The sequence below is a fragment of the Pecten maximus genome, chromosome 1 (genome assembly GCF_902652985.1).
Source record: "Pecten maximus chromosome 1, xPecMax1.1, whole genome shotgun sequence".
NCBI classification, from domain to species: domain Eukaryota; kingdom Metazoa; phylum Mollusca; class Bivalvia; order Pectinida; family Pectinidae; genus Pecten; species Pecten maximus.
Window position 1 is genome coordinate 18,483,757 of NC_047015.1, and position 25,761 is coordinate 18,509,517.

Genomic DNA, 25,761 nt, shown 5'->3' on the forward strand with positions numbered 1-25,761 from the left:
ACATATCTAGTTTTGACACCGTCAGTACATCAGTCACGGATCGTAATCATTAGATTCTTTTCAAACAACAAATAATAACCTTATTTAATAAAATCCTCACGAAAAACGGCAATGTAGTTTGTTACAACTTGCCCTCAATTCCTGGTCATATTTCTTGCGTATTCTAGCGACTTACAAATGAATATGAAACTGCGAACGGTCGTTGGTTTAGTTACAGTAGACATAACCGCCATTTTGGCTGACTAGTGAAGAGTCACGTGACAGCTGAAGTTATCTCGTGGAATGCTCGGGTGCATTTGACTACGTAAATAGGATTGGTTTTAAGCTATCAAATGTTCCTGCATATGAACTCAGGATGAACAGATGTGGATAGTTTCTCTGTGAATGCATGTAAATTTCCACGACGATCAAACTGATTTTTCTACTTTCGTTTTCAAGGCAGTATCGAGACAGAACTACGTAATCCTACGCCAACAAAATTGCATATACTGACGAGGAAAAAGGTTAATAATTATACTCTAAAATAGTCTAGAACACCAAACATTAACATTTCATTTAAAATAATTGCAGTAAACACGGTTTACATCACTTAAATTGTGTCAATAATTGCTATCAAAATAGGAACTATATTAGGCTGCGGATGTATATCATTTGTATGACAGAAAAGAGGAATAGTTGTTAGCCGGAAGAGATCTGTCAGTAACAACATTTTCCCACCACGCCTATAACGGCAGGTGCCAAAGGCACCCTGACGTTAAAAACTGATATGCGCATGCGCGACTCACACCAACCATTTTCTTTAGGTACTCTATCTATACTATCAATTTATCATGGTCTCTTGCTTCCTTTCAAAAATGCTCAAGGGAGCAAACTTCCCGCCCGACTGTCGTCCATATAATTGTTTTTCTTATCAAAATTTATATTCAAATGGCACAACCAAGGACCAAGGGGAACCTAAACATGAGGTTTGAGGAACATCCCTCCAGTACATTTCAAGAAATGACGATAACAATATTCAATTCTCAATATGCAAGATGGCCGTCTGTTACCAATTTTGTTTTTCTGATCAAAAATCTAAATTCAAATGTCACAACCTTGAACCAAAGGGAACCTACATGCACAGGAAGTTTTAGGAATATCCCATCCCTTGGTTTTCAAGATATAGCGATAACCAATTTGAATTATCAAAATCCAAGATAGCCGCCTGTCGGCCATTTTTTTCTGATCAAAAATCTTATTTAAATTTAAATGGGACAACAACCAAAGACCAAGGGGAACATTAACATGAAGTCTGAGGAATATCCCTTCCCTTTGTTTTTTCCAAGAAATAGCGACAGCAAACTTTCATTCTCAAAACCTAAGATAGCCGCCTATCGGCCATTTCGTATTTTTGATCAACAATTAAATTTGATTGACACAACCAAGGACCAAGGCGAACTTGCAGATGAAATTTCAGGAATATCCATCCAGTACTTTTCAAGAAATAACGATAACAAACTTCAAATCTCAAAATCCAAGATCGCCGCCTATCGGCCATTTTGTGCTTCTGATCAAAAATATAAATTCGACTGGCACAACAAGGGACTAAGGGGAAGCTACACATGATGTTTGCAGTTCTTTTCAAGAAATAGCAATAACAATGACTGTTAACGAACGGACGGACCACGGACGCAAGGCGATTTGAATAGCCCATCATCATCTGATGACAATAGTAGGCTTAAACATTTGATTTTATAAGCAAACTAAATCTCTGGTAAAAAAATACTAAACAAGGTATTGACGGTAAATGTTGAAGATTATAAGAAGTCTTTTTGACAACGTTAGATGCTGTGTATAACATGGTACTTCTGATTTGTAAGTCAGTTTATAAATGTCTGTATACTCGTGCATACGGACGATATGGTGTTACACTCCGAGTCTCCTGATCATCTCAAAATCATGTTGAATTCGTTGCAAGATTACAAACAGAAATGGAGTTTAACCGTAAACGTGGACCAAACCAGAAACAGGAGATGTATTAGAGATAACAAGAAGTGATACTATTACAATAACGAAAATATAGAGACAGTAAATGAATTTAATCATATTGGGTTGTCGATGAACTATAACAGGAAATTCTTTGAACTCAAAAGCATATTTCTGAGTTCTGAGCAAGGGAACAAAGCGCTGTGCGTTATTTTGAATGTATGTAAGCAATTATTTTAGCAAAAAACAACATATATATCAGTCTTGATACTTATGTAAGAAGTGTTTTGAATTATGGGTGTGGAATATGGGATTTCGTAAAGCGTCAGATTGAAAAGATCCAGTTTTATGGTTTATCTTGAAATCGGGAGTGTCTGTATCAGTTATCGGGAAAATCGGGAGTGTCTGTATCAGTTATCGGGAAAATCGGGAGTGTCTGTATCAGTTATCAGGAAAATCGGGAGTGTCTGTATGTTATCGGGAAAATCGGGAGTGTCTGTATCAGTTATCGGGAAAACCGGGAGTGTCTGTATCAGTTATCAGGAAAATTGGGAGTGTCTGTATCAGTAATCGGGAAAATCGGGAGTGTCTGTATCAGTAATCGGGGAAATCGGGAGTGTCTGTAACAGTTATCAGGAAAATCGGGAGTGTCTGTATCAGTTATCGGGAAAATCGGGAGTGTCTGTATCAGTTATCGGGAAAATCGGGAGTGTCTGTATCAGTTATCGGGAAAATCGGGAGTGTCTGTATCAGTTATCAGGAAATTCGGGAGTGTCTGTATCAGTAATCGGGAAAATCGGGAGTGTCTGTATAAGTAATCGGGAAAGTCGGGAGTGTCTGTATCAGTTATCAGGAAAATCGGGAGTGTCTGCATCAGTAATCGGGAAAATCGGGAGTGTCTGTATCAGTAATCGGGAAAATCGGGAGTGTTTGTATAAGTAATCGGGAAAATCGGGAGTGTCTGTATTAGTTATCAGGAAAATCGGGAGTGTCTGTATCAGTTATCAGGAAAATTTGGAGTGTCTGTATAAGTAATCGGGGAAATCGGGAGTGTCTGTATTAGCTATCAGGAAAATCGGGAGTGTCTGTATCAGTTATCAGGAAAATCGGGAGTGTCTGTATAAGTAATCGGGAAAATCGGGAGTGTCTGTATCAGTTATCATGAAAATCGGGAGTGTCTGTATCAGTTATCGGGAAAATCGGGAGTGTCTGTATCAGTTAATCGGGGAAATCGGGAGTGTCTGTATCAGTTATCAGGAAAATCGGGAGTGTCTGTATCAGTTATCGGGAAAATCGGGAGTGTCTGTATCAGTTATCGGGAAAATCGGGAGTGTCTGTATCAGTTATCAGGAAATTCGGGAGTGTCTGTATCAGTATCGGGAAAATCGGGAGTGTCTGTATAAGTAATCGGGAAAATCGGGAGTGTCTGTATCAGTTATCAGGAAAATCGGGAGTGTCTGTATCAGTAATCGGGAAAATCGGGAGTGTCTGTAACAGTTATCAGGAAAATCGGGAGTGTCTGTATTAGCTATCAGGAAAATTGGGAGTGTCTGTATCAGTTATCAGGAAAATCGGGAGTGTCTGTATAAGTAATCGGGAAAATCGGGAGTGTCTGTATAAGTAATTGGGAAAATCGGGAGTGTCTGTATCAGTTATCGGGAAAATCGGGAGTGTCTGTATTAGTTATCAGGAAAATCGGGAGTGTCTGTATCAGTTATCAGGAAAATCGGGAGTGTCTGTATCAGTTATCAGGAAAATCGGGAGTGTCTGTATAAGTAATCGGGAAAATCGGGAGTGTCTGTATCAGTAATCGGGAAAATCGGGAGTGGCTGTATCAGTTATCGGGAAAATCGGGAGTGTCTGTATTAGTTATCAGGAAAATCGGGAGTGTCTGTATCAGTTATCAGGAAAATCGGGAGTGTCTGTATCAGTAATCGGGAAAATCGGGAGTGTCTGTATCAGTTATCGGGAAAATCGGGAGTGTCTGTATCAGTAATCGGGAAAATCGGGAGTGTCTGTATCAGTAATCGGGAAAATCGGGAGTGTCTGTATCAGTTATCAGAAAAATCGGGAGTGTCTGTATCAGTTATCAGGAAAGTTTTTGCTATTGGATGAACCTAAAAAGAAAAAAGAAAAAGAAAACTAACAACTTAATCTTAATTAAGTGTCTTAGGAGATGGAAGAGAACAATCATAGCTGGACTGTAAATTTGAAACAGGAACTAAATAATTGCGAAATTGGTTATATATATAGACATAGTTATATATAAAATTTGGATACGGTTGATATGGCTGATCTAGAGTTATTAAAGTTGAAATAAAATGATATTTTTCGGCAAGAATGTTTGACTATGGTAACAACACTTCTAAATGTAATTCATACAGATATATATCGCTTCCCCATATTGTCAACCATATTTAAATAAACCACCAGACACTTCCTATCAGAAATACGATCATCTGCCCATGACTTACACACAGAAACAGGAAGATACGTGAATTTACACAGAAAACAAGAGGAAAGGTACACTTTGTAATGAGAATGACATTGAGGACGAATTCCATTTCTAAATCAAATGTAATGTTTATAAATACTTTGCAAAAAAACGCAAGTGTATGAATTAACTAACCTTGGTAAAAATATTGGTTTAGCCTTTGAAAGAGGGTTGCTGTCAACCAAAAACTGTATATAGACTTTGTACTCTCTGCTTGTTGTACACTGTACTTTATTTATCAGGTATGACTGGTGAAGAAGCAGGTGACGTAGAGCATGGTCAAGAAACCTGGTGGAAATCAAAGGTGATTATTTTGTACCATCTATCACCCTCAATAATTACGCTTGATTTTAAGGGAGAAAGTGAAGTGTGTATGAAAGGTAAATGAGGGTCGTTGTTGTCGTGAATTTTGAGTCATGTATTTAAGTTAATTTAATTGACTTTTTTGGCCCCGTCCATCAGCCCAGGTGGTCAGTCAGTGTCAAAATGTACATACCATCAAGCTGTCATCCAATGCTGATAATGTTAACAAAGTTAGAATGAATTCCAATAGAAATTATACAAATGATAGTCAAAGTTATGATTTCGCTATATAAACTATAGTAAAGTTTACCCCCTCCCCAGTGCCAAACGTGAGACTCCAGGGCCATGAAATTCACAATTTTGGTAATTGATCTAAAGACCCTTCTATCTACAAATGTATGAAGAGTGGCTGATTCTACCTTATTTGGGTCTTGAGATTTTTTTTTTTTTTTTTTTTTTTTAAATTTCAGTTAATTTGACCCTTTTGGCCCCGCCCATAAGTCCCTGGAGGTAAGTCAGTGCCAACTTGTGCATACCATCCAGCTGTCATCTAATGCTGATAATGTTAACAAATTAGAATTAATTCCAATAGAAATCAAACAATCTAAATAAACTATAGTTAAAAATTACCCCCTCCCCAGGGTTGTGAAATTCACAATTTTGGTTAAGGACCTTAAGACCCTTCCATCTATGAAGAGTATTTGATTCTACCCTATTTGGTTCTTGAGAAGTTACTTGAAATTTCAGTTAAGTTGACCCTTTTCGGTCCCACCCATAAGCCCCTGGGGGTCAGTGAGTGCCAATATACATGTAGTTTACGACAGGCATCCCATAATGATAATTCTTACCAAGTCTGTACGTGTATTAATTCCACTGACAATCGAAAAAAATAATGCTCAAAAATGTAATTTCCCCATATAAACTATAGTAAACTTTACCCCCTCCCCAAGGGGAAACGCGAGACTCCAGGGTCATGAAATTCAGTTATGGTAAAGCACCTTAAGACCTTTCTATCTGTGAGAGAGCATTCGATTCTACCCTATCTAGGAGTTGAGAAGAAGAGTTTTGAAATTTTAGTCAATTTGACCCTTTTTAGTCCTGCCCCTCAAGTACCTGGTAGGTTGGGGCCATATAGTTCACACTTTCTGTTGATCTTTGGCCATGAAAGCTTCCTGTCAAATTCCGTTAATTTGGTTCAGTGGTTTTGGTGAAACGCACGACCGACGCACGACGACGCCAGACAAAAGGCGGTTAGAATAGGCCACTTAAGACTTCGTCTCAGGTAACCTAAAACACACACACAATGTTAACGTGACGTTATTGAATTGTCGACGTGACATCATTGTATTGTTGTCGTCACGTCAAGTGTTTCAAGTTTGACCAAATTCGCTCAAGGTTTTCTAAAAATAGTAACGGTGACATTGATCCAACAAATCTGAAACTCAAACTCATCCGAAATATTATGGTCTTTTGTAATTGTGTGGAGTAACTACAGAAAACAACTTAGAACGACTAAGATCTGTTTCACTGGTTTCTTTAGTTTTATATTGTACAACAAGTTATATTCATCATCATCTTCGATTCCTTATAACACACTGTCGGTATACCGGTATGTATGGCCCTCAACATTGGTATACATACATATAACACACGGTCGATATACGTCTGGCCCTCAACATTGGTATACATACATATATCACACTGTCGATATACGTCTGGCCCTCAACATTGGTATACATATATATAACACACGGTCGATATACGTCTGGCCTCAACATTGGTATACATACATATATCACACTGTCGGTATACATACATATAACACACTGTCGATATACGTCTGGCCCTCAACATTGGTATACATACATATAACACACTGTCGATATACGTCTGGCCCTCAACATTGGTATACATACATATAACACACTGTCGATATACGTCTGGCCCTCAACATTGGTATACATACATATAACACACTGTCGATATACGTCTGGCCCTCAACATTGGTATACATACATATAACACACTGTCGGTATACCGGTATGTATGGCCCTCAACATTGGTATACATACATATAACACACTGTCGATATACGTCTGGCCCTCAACATTGGTATATATACATATAACACACTGTCGGTATACGTCTGGCCCTCAACATTGGTATACATACATATAACACACTGTCGATATACGTCTGGCCCTCAACATCGGTATACATACATAAAACACACTGTCGGTATACGGCTGGCCCTCAACATTGGTATACATACATATAACACACTGTCGATATACGTCTGGCCCTCAACATCGGTATACATACATAAAACACACTGTCGGTATACGGCTGGCCCTCAACATTGGTATACATACATATAACACACTGTCGATATACGTCTGGCCCTCTACATTGGTATACATACATATAACACACTGTCGGTATACGGCTGGCCCTCAACATTGGTATACATACATACAAGAGGCCCAATGGGCCTGTATCGCTCACCTGGCTATACAGCAAATTTGCAGTTGATTGAAGTTATTTCTACAGATACTATGCCGATAACCAATTTATTCAAATATCAGAGTAAGCTAGATTTATTCATGTCAATAAATATTCTAGTCCTTCATTCCAGCATACTATTGGCAGAATATCAGGTCTTGGTGACTCTTGGCTATGGCAAGATTTAAAAATATTTCAACCCTGTGACCTTGAATGTAGGTCAATGTCATTCAGTTGAACAAACTTGGTAGCCCTTCACCCCAGCATGCCACAGGCCTAATATCAGGTTCCTGGGCCTCTTGGTTATTGAGAGGAAGTCTTTTAAAGATTATAGCCTATTTGACCCATGTGACATTGAATGAAAGTCAAGGTAATTTATTTGAACAAACTTGGTAGCCCTTCACCCCAGCATGCTACAGGCCTAATATCAAGTCCCTGGGCATCTTGGTTATTGAGGAGAAGACGTTTGAAGATTATAGCCTTTTTGAACCATGCGACCTTGAATGAAGGTCAAGGTCATTTATTTGAACAACTTGGTAGCCCTTCACCCCAGCATGCTACAGGCCTAATATCAAGTCCCTTGGCATCTTGGTTATTGAGAAGAAGTTGTTTGAAGATTATAGCCTTTTTGACCCATGTGACCCTGAATGAAGGTCAAGGTCATTTATTTGAACAAACTTGGTAGCCCTTCACCACAGCATGCCACAGGCCTAATATCAAGTTCCTGGACCTCTTGGTTATTGAGAAGAAGTTGTTTGAAGATTATAGCCTTTTTGACCCATGTGACCTTGAATGAAGGTCAAGGTCATTTATTTGAACAAACTTGGTAGCCCTTCACCCCAGCATGCTACAGGCCTAATATCAGGTCCCTTGGCCTCTTAGTTATCAAGAAGAAGTTGTTTGAAGATTATAGCCTATTTGATCCATGTGACCTTGAATGAAGGTCAAGGTCATTTATTTGAACAAACTTAGTAGCCCTTCACCCCAGCATGCTACAGGCCTAATATCAAGTTCCTGGATCTCTTGGTCATTGAGAAGAAGTTGTTTGAAGATTATAGCCTTTTTGACCCATGTGACCTTGAATGAAGGTCAAGGTCATTTATTTGAACAAACTTGGTAGCCCTTAACCCTAGCATGCTACAGGCCTAATATCAGGTCCCTGGGCCTCTTGGTTATTGAGAAGAAGTCATTTGAAGATTATAGCTTTTTTGATCCATGTGACCTTGAATGAAGGTCAAGGTCATTTATTTGAACAAACTTGGTAGCCCTTCACCCCAGCATGCTACAGGCCTAATATCAGGTCCCTGGGCCTCTTAGTTATCAAGAAGAAGTCGTTTGAAGATTACAGCCTATTTGATCCATGTGACCTTGAATGAAAGTCAAGGTCATTTATTTTAACAAACTTGGTAGCCCTTAACCCAAGCATGCCACAGGCCTAATATCAGGTCCATGGGCCTCTTGGTTATTGAGAAGAAGTCGTTTGAAGATTATAGCTTTTTTAACCCATGTGACCTTGAATGAAGGTCAAGGTCATTTATTTGAACAAACTTGGTAGCCCTTCACCCCAGCATGCTACAGATCCAATATCAAGTCCCTAGGCCTTTTGGTTATTGAGAAGAAGTTGTTTAAATGAAAAGTTGACGCCGGACGGACGGCCGGACAGACGGCCGGACGGACGGACGGACGACGGACGCCGCACCATGGCATAAGCTCACTTGCCCTTCGGGCAGGTGAGCTAATAACACACTGTCGGTATACGTCTGGCCCTCAACATTGGTATACATACATATAACACACTGTCGATATACGTCTGGCCCTCAACATTGGTATACATACATATAACACACTGTCGGTATACGTCTGGCCCTCAACATTGGTATATATACATATAACACACTGTCGATATACGTCTGGCCCTCTACATTGGTATACATACATATAACACACTGTCGGTATACGGCTGGCCCTCAACATCGGTATACATACATATAACACACTGTCGGTATACGTCTGGCCCTCAACATTGGTATACATACATATAACACACTGTCGGTATACGTCTGGCCCTCAACATCGGTATACATACATATAACACACTGTCGGTATACGGCTGGCCCTCAACATATATACAAATACCACCAACAGCACTCTTTCAGTGTAACGCTATTTCCTAGACTACCACAATATTTAAATCATTAAGAGTCAAATCACGATAAGTCAACAAGATGAATATGTAAAAATGAAATACATAAAACCACACGAACCAGTCACATTGACGCATAAACACATGGACAGTATGAACACACACTACTGGCTGTAGGGTATGTATACATGCTGTCCCTGTGTCCGCTTTAAAGGGACAATTTAGTCAACTACCGCTTATAAATGAAATCCAACAGTAACTGAACATATTATCACCAAAGTTTATATAATAAATTAAAAGACACCTTTGTTCACTGTGGTCAGTTTTGTTACTTGGGACAGCCGGTGACGTCCTGTACTTATTCAGCATATCAGCATGTTTAAATGATAAACTAAATTATGTGTTGATACCGGATTCCTAGCTATACATGCTACAGTATATTGATGCAGAATAAATGATTGTGAACAGGAAAGCGTTAATTTCCTCCACGCTTCCTCTTCAGTTGTTCAGTGTTTATCAGCTATCTCGTACACCTACAATCAAAGAACTGGACATTTCTGGTTATTTAGTTTTAATTTACATGAAAACTGCGCCCTTCCTATATATTTTGGCATAAATTGCTAATATAACAAGATAAATAAACCTTCCCTAAAGTGTCCCTCTAACAGTGCGTCTGGTCCCTGTCTGTACAATTGCGTCTGAGCGGAATATGGCGATCATATGACATTAATTAACTTAAAACACCGTTCATACATCACTTCAATGGTCGTGATGACTGCACAAACTGGACATGCGTGACGCATTGTTTATGCTTGTTCGACAGAAAGCTCACTATCTCTCTCTTGAAAGAATCCGGAATTGGATGAAGATTCGCGCACTGTTATTGTCCCTCCTGTTGTTGTGACGTCAGTCACCATCACGTGGTCCAACATGGTTTTGACGTCTGAAGGAGGACGCCAGTAGTCTCTCTGCTCCACAGGTTGTGAAAAATGGATCGATTTGCCAGACTCGTGTCGAGATTCCTTCTCAAGTATACTAACACCTTGTAGGTTATCTTTTCTGTCTTTCAGAAACATTCCCGTCTCAATCTTTTTAGATTTGGGAAATTCCATATCTTTAATTTTCATTTGTCCTTCGTGGATTTTCTTGACTTTGGGTTTATTGGTTAGTGATAATAAATTCGAGTTCGGCTTTCTGATAACGGTGTTTCGTCCCACACCACGTAACCCTCTACCTAACCCTCTCCCGCGTGACATTCTTCCCCTTCCAGATATACCACGGCCCCTTCCCCCAAGAGGAGGGCGGCCTCGTCCACGTCCTCTGCCAGGAGAACCACGCCCTCGTCCACGGCCACGACCACGAATAACGCCAACATTGAGCCTCAAAGTGGGTGGACCGCCCCTTCCAGACAAAGGCGGTCGGCCACGGGGACGACCTCGCGGCCGTTTAATGGGTATCAGTTGTGGTGGTGGAGGTGAATGGGATCCGTCGGGCGGAGAGAACCCGTGGACCAGAGGACATAGAGTTGAATGAATCGTTATTTTGTGGCGATTCCGTATCTTCCTTCGATACTGAAAGGTCGCCTTCTGGCAACACGGAGTTGGAAGCGCCATCTCCATGGTGAGAAGAAATCGGACTCTTTCGGTCCGATATCTTAAACGAGATTTCTTCCGAGCTGGAGTCGTCTGTATCGTCGTCGCTGGGTGGGTCCTTGTCGCTGTCTGCTGCCGAGAACTCTGAACTGTCTTGTCGTCTCTGGTCGGAGTCGTCCGACTCCTGGAAACAGACAGTAGTTCAGTATAAATTTCAGCATTTTTTTCGACACATATTGAAAGGAAACGTTATGTCATGCATCAAAATGGAAAACGATTGAAATAGGTTACCACAAAGGACCACCGAACAACAGGGGCAGACATGGAATAACCTCATATTCCTATTTATAATAACTTTTGACAACACACGAAATAACCTCCTATTCCTATTTATAATATCTTAATAATCTATAATAAAGAGCTAAAGAAAGGTGGCATGCAATTACATTTTGTCGTTTAGATTGCCAAGAATTAGAACTACAGTCGATATTTGAACTGTAAAGATAAAATCAATCATTATGTGATGTACCAGTCATAGATAACCTATTGTCATCTATCCGACAAAGACAAACTGTTGTGGTCTGTGAGACAGACCACATAAAGCCACCTACTATTGCCCAATCGGTTTCTATCGCTCACCTGCTCCTATCCACTTGATTCAAATATAAGAGTGGGCAAGGTTGATTCATTTAATTATTTTTTGTAGCCCTTCATTCGGGCATAATACTTGCAAGAAGACATCCATAAATTTAAGCATATTTGACCCCTGTGATCTCAAATGTAGGTCAACGTAATTCATTTGAACAAACTTGGTACCCCTCAAGCCAAACTGCTGCAGGCTATCCCTAGTCTCTTGGTTATTCAGAAGTCGTTTTTGCATATTTGATCCCTGTGACCATGAAAGTAGGTCAAAATCATTAATTAAACAAACTTGGCAGCCCTTTGCGCCAACATGCTAAAGGCCCAAATCAGGTCTCTGGACCTCTTGATTATTGAGAGGTCGTTTAAAGATTCTTCGGGCAGGCGAGCTAAAACACCCGAATCTTTAGAATGTTCATACAGCGTGATGACTTATCACCCACATCCAGCAAAGATACACAACAGACTTAAAGGTCTATCTTCTTTGGTTAAATAGTTTCAAAACTGATGGAAATTATCATTTGTTCTTTTTCATTCTCATTCACAAAGTTAATACTGGCGGTCTTATGTTGTTATAACGGCGACGATACTCAAGTAGTATATGTATTAACCGATAACGAAAAAACTAAACGTCCTTTACCTGAAGTCGCATCTTCTTGGGTTTCGGCCCCCTTCGCCGTACATGGTTTTCTTTCTCGTACCTGTTGAAAGAAAAACATCCAAATGGCTACACGAGGCTGCTTACTTCTTAGTACAAATGTCATAATGGGAGAACAGACACTAAAAACAGATACTAAACCTTAGAGGCCGTGAAGATGTTATGTTCCAGTTATTCCGTCTAAACATGTCTCCAATCTATCTTTTCTCACACACACTGGGATTTCTCACACACATTGGGATTTCTCACACACACTGGGATTTCTCACACACACTAGAATTTCTCACACACATTGGGATTTCTCACACACATTGGGATATTGGGATTTCTCACACACACTGGGATTTCTCACACACACATTGGGATTTCTCACACACATTGGGATTTCTCACACACACTGGGATTTCTCACACACATTGGGATTTCTCACACACACTGGGATTTCTCACACACACACTGGGATTTCTCACACACACACACACACACACACACTCACCCACCCACACACACACACACACTGGGATTTCTCACACACACTGGGATTTCTCACACACACTTGGAGTTCGGAAAGTAGCATACTTCAGTAAATCTGACCAAGCGAGTACTTTCCATCTTTTTTATCATTAAACAATACGTTTATCTTAAACACATAAATATTGTATGTCTAAGTCCATGATCTTAATTTTTCTATCGCTGAAAACTTAAGTTGTACTCAAGTTATGCCAAGCATACCCGAATTAATATGTTCCGTTCTACAGTCTGGGTTTACTTGTCATTTTAAAATACAAGTGGAATGATATTTCCTAACCAAGTGTTGTAATATGAGGGTTAATCTTGTAATGTGGTAAATAAATAACGAAATACATCAGTAAATAGATTCACTAGTGTTGGGTAATCGGTTGAAAACGGCAACCGATGATCGGTTGTAATCGGATGATCTCGGTAACCGATTATACGATTATAATCGGTTGCTATGGATTAGTCTGTTTGAAATTAAAAATGCAAACAACATTGAGCCAGAGAAGGCAACTGGCACTTACTTATTCATTTGCTATTTATATCTTTGGGACAAATAATGTATAATGCCATTAAAACATGCTATTGAAATTAAAAATTATCAAACTAGTGTTTATAAAACTTGACAAGTTTATTATGACTAGAAAATACACATATGATTGCAGCTTTTAAGTTAACACTTATTATCATTTAATGTTTTGTTTTGTTTAGATGCAACATACTGCGTGTATATACATTTAAATAAATATGTTTTGAAATATCATGGTTCACTGAGCTATGAGTATCAACTAGACAACTACATTGCCTCAATCAGACAATGATTTTTTAATACTGAAGGGCTTAAAGATTAGAGCCAAAGATGTCGAACTCATGTGAATAAAGAATATTGAATTAGTTAACAATTAGAATAAAAATTCTGATGGCATTATATGTATATAAACATAGGGACCCGATTAATCGATTATACAAAACATGATCGATGATCGTAATCGGTTGACAATAATCAACCGTTAATCGATCATTCCCGATTATCGACACATCACTAAGATTCACTGGTATATCAACTGTTCCTTTGCATTGCGTGCATTATTTTACTACTGCCTATCCACAGTTAAGACATTTAGGTAAAACAAACTATAAATCTGACATCCAAATCAGAGTTATAAATTATAAATCTCACATCCAAATCAAAATTATAAATTATAAATCCGACGTCCGAGTCAGAATTATATATTATAAATCCTACATCCGAATCAGAAATCTAACGTCCGATATCAGAAATATAGATTATAAATTCGACGTCCGAATCAGAATTCTAAATTATAAATCTGACGTCCGACATCAGAATTATCAATCATTAATCCGACGTCCGAATCAGAATTATAAATCTGCCATCCGAATCAGAAATCTAACGTCCGATATCAGAAATATAGATTATAAATTCGACGTCCGAATCAGAATTATAAATTATAAATCTGACGTCCGACATCAGAATTATAAATCATTAATCCGACGTCCGAATCAGAATTATAAATCTGCCATCCGAATCAGAATTATAAATTATAAATCTGACGTCCGACATCAGAATTATAAATTATTAATCCGACGTCCGAATCAGAATTATAAATTATAAATCTGCCATCCGAATCAGAATTATAAATTATAAATCTGACGTCCGTCGTCAGAATTATTAATTATAAATCTGACGTCCGAATCAGAATTAACTATAAATATGACATCCGAATAAAGTTATAAATATGACATCTGAATCAGAATTATAAACTATGAATCCGACGTCCGAATCACAATTATAAATATGACATCCGAATCAGAATTATAAATATGACATCCGAATAAGAATTATAAATATGATATCCGAATCAGAATTATACATATGAAATCCCAATCAGAATTACAAACTATATGCCTTATATCCGAATCAGAATTATAAATATGACATCCGAATCAGAATTACAAACTATAAGCCTGATATCCGAATCAGAATTATAAATTTGACATCCGAATCAGAATTAATTTGACATCCGAATCAGAATTATGAATTTGACATCCGAATCAGAATTATAAATATGACATCCGAATCAGAATTACAAACTATAAGCCTGATATCCGAATCAGAATTATAAATTTGACATCCGAATCAGAATTAATTTGACATCCGAATCAGAATTATGAATTTGACATCCGAATCAGAATTATAAATATGACATCCGAATCAGAATTACAAACTATAAGTCTGATATCCGAATCAGAATTATAAATATGACATCCGAATCAGAATTATAAATATGACATCCGAATCAGAATTATAAATTTGACATCCGAATCAGAATTATAAATTTGACATCCGAATCAGAATTACAAATTTGACATCCGAATCAGAATTATGAATTTGACATCCGATGTGGGATAGGGATATATCTGGAACTTTAGTAAGAAATGGACGGCTCAGTATTCAACTTTACTTTTCTAAATATTTTTCTTCATTTATAGCAATCGTGAGAAGAATATAAATGTACACCCTGGTAACATACAATGACTCTAATAACGAGATAAATATCTCCAGTGAGTTATTAATTGCAGCAATATTGTACCTACCCCATGGACATACATGAAAAGGGGCCAATTCGTATTTTTTATTTACACCAGACTATAAAAATGACATTTGACATTGACAAGGAAACAGACACGATACGAGTTGTCATATCAACCGATTTCCTACGACAATGGTTATTTGGCACGTGTAAGTAATGCAAGCAGCAATATCTAGAGAGAACAAAACAAAGCTGGGAATTTAATCAAACAGATCGTAGGATTGAAATAATCAACTATTCAATATGAAGGAAACAATGACAGGTTATAATTGGTTCCAAAGATTAAATATTGATCCTTGCAACATGCTGAAAATAGGACGGACGACACAATTATCGCTTCCACTAAGAGGCATGTCGTTGATCTTATCAAAAGAGAATCCGCTAAAATAACGCAACCATTCAAACACATTTTTTTTATCGCTGTGGTATTGAAAAATAGCACAAAAATACTATAGAATTAAAGCATTAATATCAGCGTTCAATATTCATTTTATCGCCAATTAGCAAATGCAGCTGAAACGGAATTTCACTCGGTAAACATTTTAAAATAGTTTTAATTGTTTTAAAATCTTAAAACTGCTAGCCGACCTCTGAAATTTAACTGTAAATTTTAACTGTTGATTCGAATTTTCTCCGCTGCCATCTACAAAGGAGTTTCGTTTTCCTTGATTTTTGAAATATAAATATATGCAAATCAAGTTCGTTTAATCTCTTCGGAGCAAAACTGATACAGTAGACGCAAATATATTAATATTAAGAATCGTGCACAATTTTTTAAGTAATACATGTATATTCTGGTTTACGAACAACGCTTTAAAAATCGCATTTCATTCGATGTACATATTCAGGTATCTATATTTAGCACTAATGGATTAGGTACGCATTTATACATTATGTACATTTCATGTATTTTAACTGTATCAAACTCCTTCTGTACTTGAAAGTGATACTAAGGCTTAAAAATGATAATTTAATCCAGTAAAGGAGCCAAGAAAACCAAAATAGGCCTTAACTAATGTATAATTATAGATGGATACTTATAAAATTTAATTGGATTATCTATTTCGATATTGGATAATAATTAAAAAAAAACCGCATGGAATACTTGTGTACATCTCTATATCTTTGTCAGATAAACCAGATGTTTTAAGGAAAGTGCATGGATAGTTTTGTAATAACTTGTGCTGTAAGTATGCATATTCTACCAGAATTTAAATAAACGTTGAGAAAATATGATACGTCAAGTTGCTTAACACAATATTCTCTATGGGCTAACTGGTAGTTTTAATAGCATGGAAACAAAAAGAATAGAATCAAAGAGAACGTCGGCAGTTTGCCAATTTTCTGATTTTCAAAATAAAAGTGTATTCCTATTTATTTTGCGTGCTGGAGTCCACCATCCCCCATCAACACCTCCCCAACCTCACATAGAAAGTACATTCGAAAGATCGAATTACATAATCACTGAAATCGGTGCAATTACAGAAAGTCAACCATGCACAACATTCCCGAATAAATAGTTGTTGGTATATAACTGGAGGACGGTAATCAAGTGTTACTCACTGCGAGTTAAAGGCCTGGATGAGTCGGGCGTCCAGGATGTTTTCCTCCGGCTCCCACGTGTTATACCTAGGAAAGAAAACAAAGAGGTGTAACAAGATCGAGGGCACCGGCCCGGGGGGCGGGCGGCACGTGACATGTGTAGACTGACCGGGGACCGTGAATACGAGTACTTACTTTGGGGACCAGCCTTTCCACTTGACGAAGAATTCGACTTTTCCCTGTAATGTAAAGCATATCATTATTGTAGGCCAACAGTGTCAAGTCGAAATCACGGAAATCCGGGAGCCCCGAGATCGAGAATATCCCTCTCATACCCGTACCAGCTGTCACAGAAACTTACCCTGCGTATACGCTTCTTCTGTATGCATTCGGCAGCAAAAACGCGTTCCCCCATAGTCCTTATTTCCATAATATGCCCCCAAATACGATAAATATTACGACCGACACATACGTTCGATCGCCACAACGCTAGGGCTACCACATCCCATAATACTATCGAGTGACGTCAGAAATTAGCATATCTGAGGCCGCAGCGCTCTGCACATAGTTCAATGCGCTGCGTAGCTGGCTAGAAATGTTGACGATTAAATACTAATATAACATTGATGGTTTATAAAATTGATATTACCCATATAAGTATATTAATATTGTACTAATGTTGCCATTTGAAATGTATTGAAATATAACATTGACTATTTGTATATTTTCCAAACGGAATATCACAAATGTAAAATTTATCGGTATAATCACATCGAGATTACAAAAACAAATACATCGTGTACACTGTTACTAATGATATTTAAATATATTAGTTAGTTTGTACATAAAATGTTCTATATACACGTGATTGTATACGTGTATTTTTCAAAATAATCAAGTGTTTATCACATTATTTCATGATAACGGAATCAGTTTTAGTTTTTAGACATTCAATTCTTGTAAATAAAAAACAAATTAATTGAAGATGAAATAGATAATGAAGGATGTAGAATTAAAGACAGGTTACATCAGGGACGTACATACATATGTATGTCCCTGGTTACATGTAGCAATTTATTTTTAGCATTACTATAGATTACTTGATTTCTAGGCGAAGTTTCCAAATTTAAAAGGGTATTTTTATTTACAAACACATGTAAATACAACTTAATCCGCTAACAACTACCTACATGTGACCAGTTTAGTCCTTTTTTCTTTGTTGTTCCTCCTCGGTTGTATTTTATAAACTAATTAACCAAGATATAGTCCTAATTATCTAGAGACTATATAGTACATACTAATTATAATGAATACGAGAGTCGCTGTACAATCCTGACACCTGTTTTAGTTAATACAATTCTTTATTAATCTTGAGAATTACATCTCATCGACATAATACAATATTACAAGAATACAAGAAAATAATACAAGTGAGCTCGGGTAGCGCAATGCACATATGACATTATAACATGCACATATTTGTATATATATGTGTGTGTGTTAGTGTGTGTGACTCAATAAGGAAATGAATAGTATGGATCAAACTGCTAGTTACCAGAAGCCAACAGAGTAATACGTAGTAGCGATGATTGGTATAAAAACTTGCCCAGATTACTTAATTCTTTAACATTACCCGTTGATAGTAAATTTATTAACTTATAGATTACCTGTGTTAATTATACCAAACCTCTTCTCAAGGCGTGGTGTTTTAGTGGAAATGAAAAGTTCATTATAACAGGGCTAAGGCGGCATGTTTCATCAATTTTCCTGTCAAAGCGGACACAACATTATGAAAATATTATGACAAATAATTTATTGATATTAAAAGAAAAGAGAAAGTGGTAAATTGAATTCTGACCAATATCTAAAATGGTTCATGTAAAGAAGATAACGTTATGTCTGCGATGAAATAATAGTTTAAACTTTATTTCTTTCCTGGATACAGAACATGGTATTCAAACAAGATAAACGGAGAAAAATGTTCAGAAACAAGTGATAAACACTTATATAAATCTGTCTCTTTCACTGGTCGTAAAAGCACTGAAAACAATTGTTAATATTCAAATAAATAAATAGTTCAAATATTAAGAGACTGAAGAAGGAAGGGAATCATATTGAGGTATCAAGGCAGAGGAGGAGAAAACACGGGAGACCGAAGAAAGGAAATGGTTAGTAGATGTATGTCGGTTAGACATTATACCAACTAGTGACCCGATAGAGTCCAGATACTAATAGTAATTACACCAACTAGTGACCCGCCGATAGAGTCCAGATAATAATAGTAATTACACCAACTAGTGACCCGCCGATAGAGTCCAGATAATAATAGTAATTACACCAACTAGTGACCCGCCGATAGAATCCAGATAACAATAGTAATTACACCAACTAGTGACCCGCCGATAGAGTCCAGATAACAATAGTAATTACACCATCTAGTGCCCCGCCGATAGAGTCCAGATAATAATAGTAATTACACCATCTAGTGCCCCGCCGATAGAGTCCAGATAACAATAGTAATTACACCAACTAGTGACCCGCCGATAGAGTCCAGATACTAATAGTAATTACACCATCTAGTGACCCGCCGATAGAGTCCAGATAATAATAGTAATTACACCATCTAGTGACCCGCCGAAAGAGTCCAGATAACAATAGTAATTACACCAACTACTGACCCGCCGATAGAGTCCAGGTAACAATAGTAATTATACCAACTGGTGACCCACCGATAGAGTCCAGATAACAATAGTAATTACACCAACTGGTGACCCGCCGATAGAGTCCAGATACTAATAGTAATTACACCAACTAGTGACCCGCCGATAGAGTCCAGATTATAATAGTAATTACACCAACTAGTGACCCGCCGATAGAGTCCAGATAACAATAGTAATTACACCAACTAGTGACCCGCCGATAGAGTCCAGATAACAATAGTAATTACACCAACTAGTGACCCGCCGATAGAGTCCAGATACTAATAGTAATTACACCAACTAGTGACCCGCCGATAGAGTCCAGATAATAATAGTAATTACACCAACTAGTGACCCGCCGATAGAGTCCAGATAACAATAGTAATTACACCAACTAGTGACCCGCCGATAGAGTCAAGATAATAATAGTAATTACACCAACTACTGACCCGCCGATAGAGTCCAGATAACTATAGTAATTACACCAACTAGTGACCCGCCGATAGAGTCCAGATAACAATAGTAATTACACCAACTAGTGACCCAACGATACAGTCCAGATAACAATAGTAATTACACCAACTAGTGACCCGCCGATACAGTCCAGATAACAATAGTAATTACACCAACTAGTGACCCGCCGATAGTCTAGATAACAATAGTAATTACACCAACTAGTGACCCGCCGATAGAGTCCAGATAACAATATTAATTACACCAACTAGTGACCCGCCGATAGAGTCGAGATAACAATAGTAATTACACCAACTAGTGACCCGCCGATAGAGTCCAGATAGCAATAGTAATTACACCAACTAGTGACCCGCCGACAGAGTCCAGATAACAATAGTAATTACACCAACTAGTGACCCGCCGATAGAGTCCAGATAACAATAGTAATTACACCATCTAGTGACCCGCCGATAGAGTCCAGATAATAATAGTAATTACACCATCTAGTGCCCCGCCGATAGAGTTAAGATAACAATAGTAATTACACCAACTAGTGACCCGCCGATAGAGTCCAGATACTAATAGTAATTACACCATCTAGTGACCCGCCGATAGAGTCCAGATAATAATAGTAATTACACCATCTAGTGACCCGCCGATAGAGTCCAGATACTAATAGTAATTACACCAACTAGTGACCCGCCGATAGAGTCCAGATTATAATAGTAATTACACCAACTAGTGACCCGCCGATAGAGTCCAGATAACAATAGTAATTACACCAACTAGTGACCCGCCGATAGAGTCCAGATAACAATAGTAATTACACCAACTAGTGACCCGCCGATAGAGTCCAGATACTAATAGTAATTACACCAACTAGTGACCCGCCGATAGAGTCCAGATACTAATAGTAATTACACCAACTAGTGACCCGCCGATAGAGTCCAGATAACAATAGTAATTACACCAACTAGTGACCCGCCGATAGAGTCCAGATAACAATAGTAATTACACCAACTAGTGACCCGCCGATAGAGTCCAGATAACAATAGTAATTACACCAACTGGTGACCCGCCGATAGAGTCCAGATAGCAATAGTAATTACACCAACTACTGACCCGCCGATAGAGTCCAGATAACTATAGTAATTACACCAACTAGTGACCCGCCGATAGAGTCCAGATAACAATAGTAATTACACCAACTAGTGACCCGCCGATAGAGTCCAGATAACAATAGTAATTACACCAACTAGTGACCCGCAGATAGAGTCCAGATAACAATAGTAATTACACCAACTGGTAACCCAACGATACAGTCCAGATAACAATAGTAATTACACCAACTAGTGACCCACCGATACAGTCCAGATAACAATAGTAATTACACAAACTGGTGACCCGCCGATAGAGTCCAGATAACAATAGTAATTGCACCAACTAGTGACCCGCCGATACAGTCCAGATAACAATAGTAGGAATGATAAGTAACATACAATACATGATGAACAAATCATCCAAGTTTTTGTTGTACGTAATATGTAATTTTGAAAACTCTATTTAAATATTAGGTGATTCGTATTTCTCGGTAAGTTAGTACTTCCATAGACTATTTAAGGTTATTTGTAAAGGTAAGTCAGCGAAATAATCTTATTTATTGTTAATATCTTTGGAATAATGTTACAGATAACGTTAACGATGTTCAACAGTTTCATATGAAAACCTGTAATTATAAAACTGAGATTTAAAACATTTCCTGAATAAATTGTCATGCGTAATCTAGCGTGAGGGATTTGTCCAAGTCTGAATCCAGAAGAGTAATAGGTTAGCATTAAAGTAGAGTTAGCCTTTAAATGCTGTTTGGGTCTAGAGAGAGACGGACCGTTTACGACAGCAGTTCCAAGGTTATTCCAAAGATGAATTGTTGAAGGCAGTAAAATATTAATTTGTTCTCTAGAGAGATCGTTATTGGCCTCTCTAGTATTGTGGGCAATAAGAGTGTTTCTAGGAGAGGATATTTTGTAGATAGGGAGGGGGCTTGTGAACCATTTTATGAAATTCAATAATTCTATAGGGGTTCTCATCCTGTTTTTAAAGTTGCAGAAAGCTAGTTAGTTTCGTTACACCCGTCACAATATGTGCCACTTCCAGTTGAATATTTTCAATGATTTGTACTTAAGCAATCGTCATGTTGTTTTAAATAATGTATTCCAAGAATGGACGGATGAAGGACAATTCGTGTACATTTTTTAAGAGATAAGCGATCACTTTCAAATCTAAGTGCACACAATAGATTGATTTTTGAAGACTTCCTAATAACATTTTATTTGTGGAAAAGAAAGTGACCTAATATGGGTCTGGTACGCTAGCTTTAACGTACAAGTATGCAAATTTGCTTTTTACAATTTTCATGATATCTTTTGAACCAGGAGAGCAGTTTCCAGATAATAACGGAACAGGATAATTTAACTAATATACCTCAGTGCAGCGTACCCTGAGACGAACGATATTGGATGGTAATTGCATTATAAAGAGGAGTTTCCTTTTCTATAGTCTGGTGAAACTTTTTTCCACTCACAAGGGAAGTTTGATTTAAATGGAGAAATATTGAATAACGTTCGAAATGGGTACAGTATATCAGGTGCTTCTTTTAACAAGCGAGGTTTGATTAAGTCGGGCGGCCTCCGAACGGTCTAGGGTATGTATATCTCCAGATGTCATTGTTATTTCAGATTAAAATTCAGCATGTAAGTTAGCTTTGGCGTGACGTGTCATCTACGTTTGACTGAAAATAAAACTAATACTAAGAAGTTAAGCAATTGCCAAAGTTGTATTATGTATACCTTCGTCATATAATGTAGTACTAATCAGCAAGAAGGAACACGCGAGTTTTTATCTGAATTGGACATCAGAAAATTTACTGTTTCCAACCATGCGCGGACTATGAACACATTGGGAAAAGTTTATCAATGTCTTGATGTTCTGACTCAAAAGTTAACGCTCTTATTTCGAACTTGATTAAAATTAACGAGTTGTCTTGAAGTATATTTTCTAGCTTTACCATGTAGCTTTTTACGATCACATATCAGCTTATGAATGACGTCGGACATCCAGGGCGGGCCGAACTTACGATCACGTATCAGCTTACGAATGACGTCGGATATCAGCTTACGAATGACGTCGGATATGTTACGAATAACGTCGGATATCAGCTTACGAATGACGTCGGACATCCAGGGCGGGCCGACATTACGGTTACATATCAGCTTACGAATGACGTCGGATATCAGCTTACGAATGACGTCGGATATCAGCTTACGAATGACGTCGGATATCAGCTTACGAATGACGTCGGACATCCAGGGCGGGCCTAACTTATATGGAGGGTTAAAAGGGACATAATTCTATATTTAACTTTTCTTGTTTGTTTAACCATTTAACTTATTATTTTGATTATTGTTCCTTTATCTTTTAATTTTTTTCATTTCTTTATTTTTACATGGTGATAAGTGTTGATATTTAATTTCTTTTATTCAGCGTTAGATAGTTTTTGTTTCTTTATTTTATTTTCCTATTGCTGCAGACTGATGTTATAAACTAAGTAAAATTGTGTTTAACAATTTTAGATATTAGTCGGGTATTTCTATTTTGTGACCAAAAACTTTGATTTAATATGTAATTTTTTCAGTTTCAGCTTGATAGTTTTATGGTTTTCAAATTTAGTGGTTAAATATCTTATTTTCTTCTTATCCTGAATGGTTATTTAAGTATATTTCATTTCACAACAACAACGTTAATGTATCAGAATTATGTCCCAAAAAACCCTTGATGCATTTTTTCAAACTATTCTAACACCAGGGGGCAGTAAAATCTAAACATAAATATATAATCACGGAGCGCTCCCCAACAACCACCGACTGGTAAATTCATATTATGATTTTATCAAAACGGTTAAATTCAAGGCATTGTGCTAATTAGATATGTAATTATTAGTATTGAGAAACCGTTTGTGTACCAATAATATGTTTGTTATTAACGATTTGTCCGTGTCGTTTTACGACATCGCTCAACTTGTGTGACGGAAGTGGGTCTGATTGGTAATCAGAGCAAGGTGCATGACAAGGCTCTTAGATCGTAAACGACACTACTATTATACCTCACCAACCATTTGTTCCTTTAAGATTACAAAAAAAAAAAAAAAGAAAAAAAAATTGATTTGATGCATTTAAAAGATTGAAAGAATCCAAAATTGAAAAATTTACTAGGTGATAATTGTTTTTAATATCTAATACGTGTGTAATTTGTGAATTTCTTCATAATTATATATTCAAAACTATTGTGTGAAATCTGTTCTTACATCAGCATAATCAAAATGATTGTGGTGTATTAAATTGTTGTTTTGTTTCAATCTGCATATATAACAGCTAGTATTGCTTTATTTTATTAAACCTATTGATCACACAAAACACACTTAATTATCTCCCTTTACCAGAGACATATATCTGCCGTTACTAAGTGGGCAATCAAGATATTTTCTGATATTTGACATGTACATTAGATCTGTATCCTTCTGATCAATTAAAAGATGGACTGCTGTACACGATGAATGATCAAATTTGATAAAACTGATATAGATAGCAATGGATGATGAAAACACAAATATTAACACTTAATTTTCAAAACGAATGAAATATTCACAATGCCATTGGAAAATAATAAAAAAAAATGAAAAGTTCAAATGGAAGTAAAAATATTAGAATTATTAAATTTTGCTAAATGTTTTGACAAAAAAAAGTTTGCCTTTCATTCTAGGCAGAAAAAAATAAACTGTTTTCCACTGATTTTGTAAAAAAAGTAATGACCCTGATAAAAATCCCACCTTAATATAAACTTTATTTTATTCATTCAATTCATACATATACAATACACAATCATACAATCATAATGTGAATAGGATTCGGAAACAAGTATAAGACTTATATTAATCCGTTTCCTTTTATGACGCATTGAGTAAACGGCAGCAAGTGGGAGAATACGTAAGTGAGCAATGTAATACTTGAATAAATGAAAAATGGGGAAATTCGGAAAGAGGAGAGATGAAACGACCAGAAGAAAAAGATTAGAGAGGAATTTTATGCCATGACATGAGATCTACAACCTGCTGTAACAGCTGTGCAAACAATAAAGAATAATAAAAAAAAAATAAAAACAATCATTCAAATCTTTTAGAAATAATTATAAATTCTTGAACACTGGAAAAAATCAAAAGATTTTCATCATACGTGAGTTCGTTATCACCGAAGAGTAGTATTTCAGTTGATAAGGGATAGTTTAGAGCGCTAAAACAACGTAAGCGAAACTGCGCGAAAAGTGGACAACGTAATAAAAAATGTTCGTTGGTCTCATCTTCATGATTACACATGCATAGAGGACTATCTATAAGATTTTTATGAAATAGATAAAATTTTAGTGGACTGCACTCCATCCTTAATCTTGCATGGTGAATCTGACCCAGTCTATTACCGCTAAGGAAGTAATGTGGAACTTTGTGGCGTGGTTTATTCAAATAACTTTTCAATTTAGTTATGGACGGATCACTTTTGATTGCATCTGGCAAGGAATTCCACAAAGGGATTACAG

General features: G+C 37.2%; 1 protein-coding gene across 1 annotated transcript; it reads right to left on the reverse strand.

Annotated features, from left to right (window-relative positions):
• Positions 1 to 9,961: 9,961 nt before the first annotated feature.
• Positions 9,962 to 17,472, reverse strand: LOC117326938 (chromobox protein homolog 8-like). The gene is given in 6 exon segments (XM_033883742.1): positions 9,962 to 10,880; positions 10,882 to 11,183; positions 12,279 to 12,339; positions 16,988 to 17,053; positions 17,162 to 17,205; positions 17,328 to 17,472. Coding segments are annotated over 6 exon segments (1,209 nt in total). The 5' UTR covers positions 17,397 to 17,472; the 3' UTR covers positions 9,962 to 10,213.
• Between the last annotated feature and the right edge of the window lie 8,289 nt (positions 17,473 to 25,761).